This window comes from Tenrec ecaudatus, chromosome 1, assembly GCF_050624435.1.
Source record: "Tenrec ecaudatus isolate mTenEca1 chromosome 1, mTenEca1.hap1, whole genome shotgun sequence".
Classification (NCBI taxonomy): domain Eukaryota; kingdom Metazoa; phylum Chordata; class Mammalia; order Afrosoricida; family Tenrecidae; genus Tenrec; species Tenrec ecaudatus.
In genome coordinates, this window is record NC_134530.1 from 135,685,756 (window position 1) to 135,698,988 (window position 13,233).

The following is a 13,233-nucleotide window of genomic DNA, read 5'->3' on the forward strand; positions in this document are numbered from 1 at the left end:
GTAGAAGTTAGTTTTTGTTCTTGGACCAACTATTTTGACATTTCACATATGTGGAAAACTCTGAACAGGATTCTCCTTCATCTAAACTTAATGAAATAATTCCAACAACAACCACAAAATAATAAACTACATAACATAATTTCAATATGAAATTTGGCTTAGTCAGCTTAAAATTTATCTATAGGCAATAACGTCTTTCTGACACACTAAACAATAGAGCAAATACTTTTTATTCCACATTAAAGTAATTGCTATGAATTAAATTAATGCGTCCGTATAGAACACGTGCTTTGGGGGAGTTGGGTTTTCTTCTATACACTAAAGTAGTCCTTGTGTTTTTAAAAATGCAAGTTCAATGAGTCAAGAGAACAGATTTCATTAAACCTCAGACCTTTTCGGAAGAGTCACTGATTATAGAAATGGGTGGATGTAGTTAATTTATAGAAACTGAGAATAGTCTATGGTCTTCAGTATCAATACAACATCCTGAACTGACACTGAGACTTTCTACAGGTGACTGGTTCTGGTTATAAGCAGTGAGTTGATACTCTTTGCTTATGAAACTAGGTACATCACTGGACAGAAGTTCTTTTCATGAATGACATATAATTTGGCGATGGAGAACATGACAGGACCTTTGTATCTAAGTATACATTATTTTATCATTTCATAGGTAGTACTCACTTAGTATGCGCAGTGCATAATATAATCATACATAGCCCAGAAATTCAGCAAGATCTCATTTTGGTATTGTTTTCAAAGAATACACATTTCTAGAAAGCTTTGTACCATTTCTGCCAATGACTGTATTTTCATAATTGTCCTCACTTGATTGAATACACTTACTTTTGCTATCGGTCACATGTAGCATGTTTAAAAACAATTTCATCACCTTTTCTTATAGAGGCTAGCAAGTTCTTTTTCTTCTTTTAAATCTATCTTTTAGGACCACAATGCCAAGGGATTATTATATATATAAAACTTACCACTGTAAGAAAATACTAGCTTTACTTTAAGATGAACATGAGCACATTTTTATGTATTTACATTTAAAAAATAATTTTGGTTGAAAATATTTACCAATAAGTATTATAATAGTTTTCAGGTATAAAGAACATTTTCTTATCAGGAGTAAGAATCAATAAGAAGATAGCATTATTTTCCAAGAATTAGATTTCATTAGCACACTACAGAATATAAAGGGGAATGACTTTCTGAATAAGTACTAAAATATGAATCAGAGATTTTGAGTTTATGATAAATCTTAATCAGTCACTCTTTATACTGTTTACATGCATTTGCCATTATTTTTCCTTGTATTACATGAATATTGGCAATGCATTGACATACATTCTACTAGTCTCTAAACTCACAGATAGATATAAATTCAGATACAAATAATAAATTATTTCATTCAAGTGTCACAAACACAAATTATAAACCAATACATTTAAATCACATTATTATTCTAATTTAATATCAGTTATTAATGATATGGTTAATTCAGAAAACACAAGTTACACAGCTCCCTCATGGCTAATAATTTTGGAACTTTGAATTCTTTGCTGATTGAATTATGTGAGTGATTTATAAATACTCATTATTTCTCCCACAAATTTTATTTGTTGTTGATTTTTTAAAAACCTGTGAATAAAATGAGTTATTATTTCAGACACAAAACTAATAATAATTTATTAAGAAGCTGCTTTATAACTGTAAATGGCTAAACTAACTCACAGTTTTGAATATTTGCTACCTCCACAACTAGTGACAGTAATAAAACCTGTTGAGCCTGCTCTAGAAGCACATGCCCTGGACACTGGGTCCAGTGAGGGAACCTTACACAAAAGCAAAGCAACACCAGGCAAGTGCTTTACGAGGTACACACATAACAAATCAGCAGTGATTATCTGGGTTTATGGTGCACTTGACACCCTATCACATCATTTTTCAGATGACCCCAATATCTGCTAGTGACCAACTGCCGTACATAGGAATAGCGTTCATTTCTCAAAATGACTTAACTCTCCCCATACAGTCTTGATGTATAAAGTATTAGTTAATTTTTATGCTGCTTATTTAATGCCAAGTGAATCCCCTAAAGTTTTATAATTCTCAAATATAAAATAGAATTTACGTAAACTTTTTAAAAGTTAAGACAATATCGTAAAAAGGGTCCAGAATGATCATTAAATCATGCCAAACTTGTAGATTAAGAATACATTTCTTTTTGTTGAAGTTTAACATTTATTTTAGTTTAAGATTGGTTTTTAAAAAATATTCTGACTGTGAAATATTAAAATGACATTACACTAAGTCATTGAATATTAATTAACTAATTAAGGGATTATTAATACTTTTCATAATACTTTATTTGAATGATTACATAGTTACCAAAGAAAATCGTGGCATTATACATACATAAAACTAAAGATCTACAGCAATTTAAGTCAGACACGATTTATCATATATTTTTAAAATTATAAACCCAACCCATATTAGTTTTCATAAACCTACTGGGGTAAGTATATTTAAGATAACACCCAAAACGATATGTTTGACATATAGATGATGTGTTCTGTGGGGTTTCTAGCATAAATATCAGTAGCACTTTTCTATTTGGGTTCATCTTGGTGGCTTACTAAGCTAAGTGCTTGGCTGTTAACCAACACGTCCACAGTTCAAACCCACAAGCCCCTTGGCATAAGAGCGATGTAGCCATCTGCTTCTGGAAAGATTCCAGCCTTGGAAACTAGCAGGCAGTTCTACTGTGTCCTACAGGTTTCCCTTGAGTCCGACTGGCCTGACAACATTGGCTACTTCACATTTAATTTTCTACATTGATGATACGTTTTTTTAAATCACACACACACAAACACACATGTGCATGCACACACAAACTCCCATATTTCTCCATCACTTTCTTTTGCACACATCTTGTCAATAATTCTCCTGGGCTCATAACTAAATCTATGTGTGACTATATTTTTTCCTTTTTACAACTTTCATATATACTTCATGTACTTTGAGAGTTCTGACATAATATTATTGCAAGTTGTGTGTAAATGTATAAGGTAAAATACTGATATATTCCAGAATGAAGAATATAGTCTGGTTGTATATTAAAGTAAAATTCAACTAAAAGACAATTATTTTTGTATGATGCAGCTGTTCTGAAGTGTTGAGTTACCTAAGTGACTCAGGGACAGGGCTCTGCTTGAGCAGTCAATGTCAGTGGTCTAATGAGGGCTGAGTGTGTCAAAGCCTCTACAAAGGGACCGAGCTTGGTTTTATTAGTTTATAACGCTTATGAAAGGGGAAAATTGAGAAGAAACTCCCTTCTTGACATACTTCAGAATTGACCCACAATAATTACTGAGATTAAATGTCTGCGTATTTTATAAAAAAATATTACTTACTATCACAGAAGAGATACAATTGCACAATGGTGGTTACAATGGTAGAAATACATATTGTCAATAAAGTGTTAGCAAGAGGTTTAAAAATGACTGTACAGCACCGCATCAGAGAATCGTATAATAGCAAAATGAGTCATATTATTTTTCTATATAAATAAAATCATCGCTGTTTTAATTAATGGAGGAAACTTCTCTTTTCTAATTCCCACTAAAACAGTTTGTGATGTCGAGCAAAAAACTTAAAAAAAATGACAGAATCACAACAACAACAAAAAGACACTCATGCACTGAAGCCACCCTCAGTCTCTGACGCTAATATAAGGCAGATCGTTAATCTTTTGCAAAACTATGATTTTAGCTACTTAAGCTTACATTAGTGCTCTTCATGACAAGGACGAGATAAGTCCTGTAGGTTTAGGAATCAACATGTATTTCCAACAGGCGATTTTACACAGGCTTAACTGTTTTTGAGACACACACTTTACACTAAAACTGCTTTGGAGGAAAGATGAAAACGTTATAATAAAGGAAAACAAACCCTGGAAGGGGTTCTCTAGAGTTTATCACCAATGGCATTGCTGATATCAATGAAAAGAAATCACATTTATGTGTCATCCTCAGTCTTAATGATGTGGAAAAGGGTGACATTGAAGAGAACCTGGTGGCCGTTGTTCCAGGCATAGAGAGCGCGATCCCTTGCATTGTAGTCGAGCATGGATATGTGAAAATACTGGTTATGGAACGGGATGTCTGTGTACTCGTACGTGGAGCTTTTGGTCGAGTAGGAGTAATAGACCTTGGCTCCGGTCAGGTGAGAATTGGTGACGTACAGTGTCCCGCAGATCATGAAGGACTCTCCGGCACTTCGCTTGGGATAGCCTGTGCTCCAGCTCTTCGTTACCTCCAGGGTATCCTGGCTAAGCTGACTGATGACAATATTGCCTGCGTTCTGGTTGGTTGCATACACAGCCCACAGCCCGATTTCATCCGCCATGAGGTCAATGTCAGAGAAGCCACCCCACGTGTAGGGGTACACATTGTGAAAGCCAGCGTACTCCAGACTTCGCTGGGCCAGCACTCTCCCCATGTCAAAGCTGTATTTGATGATGATGTTACTCTGATACTTGTTAAAATAAAGTGAGCCGTTGTAGACCACGTGGTTGGTACCTGCCCACTTGAAAGGAAGGTTGTATGTCCTCGATTCAGCCCCGCTGACAAAGTCTGCAATTGACTTGTACTCACGGACAATTTTGTTGTTTGTATAACTGTCCATGTACCACACCTGCAAAGGAAAAAAATGAAACAGAATGATTGAATTCTGTACTTCCCTGTGAATTCCAAAAGAAAGACAGGAAAAGTAAGCTCAAAGGAGCATTAGTTTCTCAAGCGAGGGAAGCTGCCTTATCTTATTGTGAGAGCGCACTGCCTCAGTGACGCCTCACAGCAACAACAACCGCTGCCGACCCGACGGGGAGAGTTCACAGGCTATGTGTCCACAAATCGGTTGATTGCTTTGCAGTGGTTTGGGTTTCTGATCTTTTCTCTCTTTTTTGAGCATTCAGCACATATCACTGAGTAAAACAAGCCTACATCTGTGAGTGCCAATCACATTAAAATGAGCTGACAGTTCAATGTGGTCTTTACACTTGCTAAAAAAAGACCTTTACCAGAGTGTATTCATCCCATATCTGAAAAACGTATAGCTATATATATATGTATATATATGCAAATATATGTGTGTATATATACGCATGCATATTTATACTTTATGAGTACCACATAACCTTCTAGTTGTACTTATTCATATTTACTGAATCAGGTTATAGGCACAAAAACCTTTTAATGAAAGTATTTCAGTAATTCAGAAAATAATCTTGCTTGAGGTAGCCCTTGAGAATATTAAATTTGTACTGACTTATATAATATAGTATTAAAAAAGCTTCAGTAAGCTTTACAATATATTGATTAACACAACACAGAAATTTTCAGTATATGAAAATGCCTCCAAAATATCAGTACACTAAAAAAAAAGATGAGCATATTTTAATGTTATTTTCAGCTGGTTTAGTGATTTGAACTTTAAGTCATTTAAAGCAATATTATATTGTCACTCTAAAGATCATAATTTTAATTAGTTTCTTTCAATCACTGATCATAAGCCAAGATAAATGTAATAAAAATTAGACAATATATTGGTAAACTACATGAAGAAACATTGGGAAAATATAAACTTCCCATTTGATCTTCGTAGGTGTTAATATTATCATATGGAGAGTATATGTGAACAACATAATGCTTTTCAAAATGTATGGCATCCTTGAAGGTTTTATTAGCCATGTAGAGATAAAGTGTAAAGAAAATATAATGTATGAGCAAAGGTGTTCGCTGAAGCAACATACTCTGTTATTTTTTTCAGATGCTAATGGATCAGTCATCCAAGCGCCAAACCGCGTTCCAGATGTCTTGACTGTAATTGGGCCTGTGATTTTCATCAATTTTCCACATGCTGAAATCACAGAAACATAAACACGTTCAGTGAACATAACCAATGGTTTGACAGTCACACCAACAGCAAAGAAAGGGATGATAAAAGAAAGAAAGGTCATGGGATTAATATCACGTACTTTAACTGCACAACCATTTATATTGTGGGCTCTCTCATGAGCAGTCACATTCTCAATGCTCTGTGTCTAAAATGTGGGATTTTAAAATGGGAAGTGATTTGATTTAAACCTAGAAAGTAATAAGCGAAAAGACAGGCTGTCATTATTTGAATTCAGTAGCTGCTTCTTCTAAGTAGAAGCCAGGAAAATTAAGCAAATTGATCATGGGTCTATTTACCTGATCACTCACCACTTCTTACATCACCCCCATACATCCTTTGTGAGTAGGTACAGCTTATACAAAACAAAAAGAGCTCCACAAACTGACTTTCAGTTTGTTATGGTTAATGCACAACTCCTATGAAACAGATCTTAATGGAATACAACAATTAAACTCAGTTACAGTCTACACGAGGGAGACGTAAAGTTTTGAAGGGCAAGAACCTTCTACAGATTGAAAGGATGGTAGAACAGGTATTAACATGCACAAATAAGATTTTGCAGTCACATATAGGGAACGGTAGAGTATAAAGAGAAGCAATAAATGATAAAAAGTTAATCACTTTTTATTTTTAAAATATAGTATCATCACTCCAACTATGAATAGGATCCTAAGAAAAACTCAGTGTTCATAAATAAAAAGTCTACAACAAACAGAAATCCAATACATGTTTTGTGAGATTTTTACACAGCAAAACACAAAAGAGATTTGTCATGCATCTTATGAAAGGCCACATGGCAGCGCTGTTAATATGCATGCCTATGGAGGTTGGCCTTTGGTCTAAACAGAGCCATGCTCACTGCGGATCATTTACAATTTCCTTTCCAATTCTCTTCTTTTTCACTCTCCTCATTTGCTGTCCTGTGTGGAGCTTTCCTTCTGTCGCCCTTTGTTTATTTTTCAAATGTCTAGTTAGTCCTCGTTGGTGTTTTAATGCTGAGAAGAAAACACATGGGTCCCTAAAGCATATGAAGCAAAACATTATTTTTGCAATAGAGCTTATTTTGACTAATTTGCTGTGATTCATCTACAATAATGCGTATTTTCCAGAATGTAAAACAATGAGAATATAGCATATTTTCATTAAGTAGTGCATGCTTACCTTTAACTCTGTACAACTACACATTGAGTACTCTAGGCCTTCACGACACCTGCGTTGAAAATGGCTTCTCTTGTTTTGAGAAATATACTAGATGTGATGGAATCTTCAGGTAGTGATTTACTTTACAATTTTCTCATAGATGTTTACTTGAGTAAATAATTTCAGGAGGTTTTATATTATTTATACTGAATAACAAGACCTTGAGTCAAACTTGTTTAGAATGTATCAGCTTAACTTGGTACGGAGACAGGCACAATATATGAATAAAGATATATCAATTAGGCCTAGAAAAAGGTAAACAATTTTGAACAGAATTACTTGAGTATTTCTTTCTCTGAAAATACAACAAATGAATGGAATATGATCTTTAATAGGCAGTGCATAAAAATTTCAAAAGTCACATGTGATATGAAATCCCTGTACTAGAAGTAAATCACACAAGGAATGTTGTTTTTATTGTTGTTAAAGCATTTTAAAGAATAGGAATATGCCTAGATTGAAATGAATACAAAGATAAGCTCCAAAGACAAGCACAAAAAAAGCACAGAATATGAATTTTTTCTTACTCTGGATAATGAATTCTGTTAATGAATAAAATGTATTAGCAAAACTAAGTAAAAATTTGAAAAGTAATTTTAAGATAAGAGACATATTTGATTTCATATTCATTATCAAAAATTAGTGAAACTATAATGGAGAGAACCTGGTAAAAAAAATAAAAAGCCAAAACAATGGCATGGAGTAATTAATGTGTAAGGATTTTTAAGTCAGGAGGCAGGAGATGGACGAAGAGTGATAATTGAAGATCTAGAACTAAATTAAATGCCACAATGTATGTGTGGAGGAGGTAAAAGACGCAGACATGTAAGAATAAAGCACGCTATCGTTAGGTACCATTCAGATGGCTCCAACCATAGTGGCCCTGCACACCAGACTAAAATACTGCGCATTCCTGGACCAATCGCACAGTGGTTTCCTTAGAAACTATTGCATCCACCATGTCACACTCTCTCTTCAAGGGTCTTCCTCTTTTCACAAACCCATTATTTCATTGGGCAGAATGTCTTTCTCTAGAGATTCGTCCCTCTTGATAACATGACAGCTTCACCTGGCTCATTTCGAAGGAGATTTCTGGCTGTATTTCTTACAAGAAAGGTTTGCTTGTTCTGACAATCCACATTACTTTCAACCTTCTTCCCTAGCTTCTTGAATCAAGTGCAACAATTCTAGCACCTTCCTTCCTTTTCCATTGTCAGCTTTCACATGCTTATAAAGTGGAAGAACATGCAAGGGTTCTGTAGGAAACCCCTGTGCCTTCCAAGGGAAACCCTTTTCTTGAAGACTTTAAGTAGATCTTGTGCATCTAATAAAAGACGCCAGAAGTCACATAGGAGCCTTGGTGGGATAATGGCTATGTGATCCGATCCGCATAGCTGGCCTTTCAAAGCCAACAGCAGCTCAGTGGGAGAAAGCCAGGATGCCTCTGTAAATAGTTACAGTTACTGTCCCAGAAACCTGCAGGGGTCGCTGTCAGTCATCACTGACTCAATGGCAGTGAGTGATTGGCTTGCATTTTGAGAATCAGATAAAATAGTTACTCCATTAAGAGCTTAATTCCTAGATGTATGACCTCAGAAGCAGTCTAAAAAAGTAAAAACATCCACAAACTATTTTTATTATCTGAAAAGGGTTGCTTTTATTTCTATTGGTCATTATTTAGGTGATTCTAACTCTTGATAGCAGTAAATAAAGGCACTGACCTTCTAGATCCAAGTTCCTGCTCTTGGTAGACCCAGTGACTCTCATACATCAAATGAAATGTCTTGTCTTACCAAATACACAGACATCAAGTAGATTTCTATTCAAAATTTCAGAAGTACATAGACTAGTAATAAATACCAGGTGTTTTCAGAAAGCTTACAATAAGACTTACTAAGGTTATTCTGTAGGTAGGAAAAAAATAGACAATTTCAAGAAAAGAGGAGATTCCAGTGTCCTGAGAGAAATTTTGGATAGCCTTATGTCTAGAACATAAGTGTATCATAAATGAAGAGCAAAAAAATGTCTGAGACAGTAAAATTTTTCAAATATAAAAATACTTATCCTAAAATTTAAAACAAAAGATAAAAATGAAAAATAATGTGATAAAAGACCTATAAAATTATTAGAGAATTCCAAAATTGAAGCATAATGGTTTCTAGAAAATTAGGCAACAAAATCTAACAAAAAGTGGTGCATGAGAAAAACAAGGGGTAGCATAGAAATTATGCATCCATTTCTAGAATTAAAGAACCTAAATATTCAGATTTAAAGGATCCATTGAATTGTCTGAAAAATAATCTATTTAAAAAACAATAATAAAGGAATAAAGAAAGAAAGCCCTGTAAAATGATATTAGATTAAAAATAAAGAAATCTTCAAATTTTTGAGGATGGTCAAGCACGTGGATTGACCAGCGGAGGACAGGAGGAAGTCTGCCCTCGGGCGTCTCATCCCCAACGGTGGATGCTGGAAGGCAATGATCCGTGTCCTGGTATTCAGGAAGAAGATAAAAGAATGGCGGCATAAGGACATTTTCTTAACGTCAAACTTTCTCCAAAAGCATCTTTTTGCTGGGTGTCCTGAGTTGGTTTCAATCCACAGAGACACTAAGCATCACAGAGGACATTACTGCCCTGCCCTGCACCATCCTCCCACTCATTCCTTTTCTGAGCCCGCTGGTGCAGCCGCTGTGCCTTCTCTTTCACTGCCCCTCCACTGGCCCAGCACAGTGTCCTTCTGCAGGGACTGGTCTTGTCTGACAGCATGGTCAAAGTATGTAAGATGAAGTCTTGTCACCCTGGTCTCTAAGGAGCACTCTGCCCATACTTCTGCAACAGTTTGGTTTGTACACTTCATGGTACTTTCAATATTCTTCTCCAGCCTCACCATCCAAATACATCAATCTCCTTCGGTGTTTTTTACTCAGCATCCACCTTTTACATGCACACGAGGCAAGTATCTTTGATGGACCTACCAAGGATTTGTACTAAGAAGTTCTTGAAGGTGCAAAATAAATAAATAAGTTAGATAAGAATTTCCTCTTTCAAAATAGCGGCTAGGTCTGGAAAGGGATCTCATAAATATGAGAAGTTTGTGTGTGTGTGTGTGTGTGTGTTGTGTGTGTGTGTGTGGAGAGAGAGAGAGAGAGAGAGAGAGAGAGAGAGAGAGAGAGAGAGAGAGAGAGAGAGAGAGAGAGAGAGAGAGAGAGAGAAAGCTTGTATGAGATCTTTAGGAAAAACTGAACTTAATGGTTTTAACAATTACTGAAATATTTAAAAGGATAATTCACATGAACTGTACAACTAATTCTTTCCAATGACACACATACAAAACCCATTCTTTTCAAGTCCAGGCAGAGTCATATCAACTCTATAGGACAAGGTAGAAGGGGGCCTATGAGTTTCTGAGATGCCTCATCTTTCTCCCTTGGAGCAGCTGATGGGTTTAGTTGTTGACCTTGCAGTTAGCAGCTCATCACACAAGTTGAAAAATGCCACTATATTAGAATTCCTTATTTTCCAATGAGTTCTTGAGATTGTATTGTGATGCTGAACTCAAAAATGAAGGATAGCTATTATTGTCCAGTAATTATTTTCCAAGAAACAATATGTGCTTCAATAGCAATATAAGCATTCACATTTAAATTCTACTACTTGCCTGTCAGTTTGTTACACTGTGATGGGTTGCATAATCCTGCGATACTGTAAGATATTGCCATGACCTCAAATGCCTGCAAGGTCCACCAATGTGGAGAGGTTTCAAAGGAGCTCTCAGAATGTGACAGATGAGGAAGAAGGAGCAGATAGTCAACTTCTAAAACATTAGGCACCCAGCCCCTATAATTAACAATAGGACGTTTTCTGCTATATTGAGCATGGATTGAAACACACTCAAAAGATGACCGGAAAAGACCAGTGTCCTCGCTGTAAACTGGACACCAATGTCTCAGTGCGGCGCAGACACTCAAGACCATCATTTGCTGATGTGGTATGACTCAATATGAGAAGAAATAGCTTCAACATCCATTAGTGAGCAAAATGTGTTATGCATGGAGTCTGAATCTAGGAAAATTAGAAGCTATAGAAAAGGAAATTTCATACACAGAAATTGATATCTTATTGTTTTAAGGTGCCTTTGAGTGGGTTCCAACCCATATACATTCTGTGTTCAGCTGAATAAAACATGTCCAAGACTGAGTGGTCATCACAATTTTCCTGTGCTTGACCCCATCACTGTAGTCACTGAGACAATCTGCCACACCGAGGGCCTTCCTCTTTAGGATGCCCCGCTATCAAAAAGGAAGTACCTTCTCTGCATAACAGAAACTAAAAGAACTCCAGAAATAATCAAGTCTTGAGTTGTAAGATTAAAGATTCTATGGAAAAAATATTGAATCATTCAGGAAGCATCAAAAGAAAATAGAAAGAATACACAGAGTTGCCATTGCACCATTTCAGAAGGTGGCATAGGAGCAGGAGCCAATGGCACTGAAGGATGACGCTAAAGTTGCAGTGAAAGCATTAGCCAAAACCAAGCTTCATGTATTCATGGAAAACCAAGTAATGTGTTTCCCAAGGACGAGGCACTGGAAGCACTACTCCTTTGTGGCGCTGACGTGGAAAGCAGCTACCCGAGCAGATGACTGGAAGGGATACATATTTGTGTGCATTCCAGAGAAAGTGCCCCAACGAAATGCCCAAATTATAGAACACTGTCACTGATATCACATGCAAGTAAAATGTTGCTGAAAGTCATCATCCCATGGTTGCCACAGTACATTGACTGGAGATTGGCAGAGATTCAGAAGAGGACTTGGAACAAAGTATATCATTGCTGATTTCAGGTGGATCTTGACTCCAAAGAGAGAAAATGAGAAAGATGTTTACCTGTGCTTTATTGACGACACAAAGGCATTCAACAGTGTGGACTATAATAAACTATAGATAGCCTTGAAAGAATGGGAATTCCAGAATACTTCATTGTGTTTATTTGGAATTTATACATGGATCAAGAGGTAGATTTGCAAACAGAACAAGATAATACTGTGCAGTTTAAAATCAGGAAAGGTTTGTGACAGGATTACATCTTCTCACCATACTTGTTCAATCTGTACACTGAGAAAATAATCAGGAAAGCCGATTATATGAAGAAATAGATACATGGTGTGTCCTCGCATTGGAGGAAGGCTTATGAACCACCTGTAGCATGCATATGACAGAACCACACTTGCTGAAAGTGAGGGGCACTTGCAGTACTGGCTGATGAGGATCAGAGATTGCAGCCCTCAGTGTGAACTACAACTGAATGCAAAGAAGACCCAGTCCTCACCACTGGACCAGCAGGGAACATCATGGTGAATGGAGAAAAGGTGGAAGTCCACAATTTTATCTTGCATCCACAATCAGTGCTAATGGAAGCAGAATTCAGGAGCTCAAAAGGGGAATCCAACAGGGAAATCTGCTCCCCAACCCCCTTTATAGTTTTGAAAAGCAAGGATGTTACTTTGAGGACTAAGATGCACCTGACCCAAGACATGGCGTTTTCAGTTGTCTCATCTGCATGTGAAAGGTGGATACCGAATAAGAAAGACTAGAAGAATGAATGAACTTGAACTACGGAGCTGGGAAGAATATTGCAAGGACCATGGACTGCTAAAAGGACAAACCAAATTGTCTTGGAGGAAGACAAGATGTATGCTCCCTGGAGGTAAGGATGCAGGACTTTGTCTTGCATACTTGGATATATGCCCTGAGAAAGACATTGTGCTTTGAAAAGTGGAGAGGCAGAGAAATGAGGAAGTCCCTCAATGAGGCAGATTGACACACTAACTACAAAAATGGGCTGTGGCATAGGAGGAATTGTGAGGATGGCGAAGGACCGGGCCATGTTGCCCTGTGCTGTGCTTAGGGTTTCTACGGGTCGGAATCAGCTAGGTGGCATACAACTACTTTCCTAAGCGTGAGTGATGTCCTTCTCCAGGGAATGGTCTTCCATCCCGGCCTCTAAGGACCACCGTGGCTGTATTCCTGCCAAGACAGATTTGTTTGTCCTGTGGCACTTTCAATA

At 36.8% G+C, this 13,233-nt stretch overlaps 1 protein-coding gene across 2 annotated transcripts in view; it reads right to left on the minus strand.

The window, feature by feature from the left end:
- Window positions 1-4,023: 4,023 nt before the first annotated feature.
- Window positions 4,024-13,233, minus strand: part of OLFM3 (olfactomedin 3) — a 61,346-nt gene continuing 52,136 nt past the window's right edge. For both annotated transcript variants that reach the window (XM_075540275.1, XM_075540274.1), the window contains 2 exons: window positions 5,819-5,925; window positions 4,024-4,701 (listed from right to left, as the gene is read on the minus strand). In XM_075540275.1, the coding sequence (XP_075396390.1) occupies window positions 4,024-4,701; window positions 5,819-5,925 (785 nt within the window). The remainder of the gene's footprint in view (window positions 4,702-5,818; window positions 5,926-13,233) is intronic.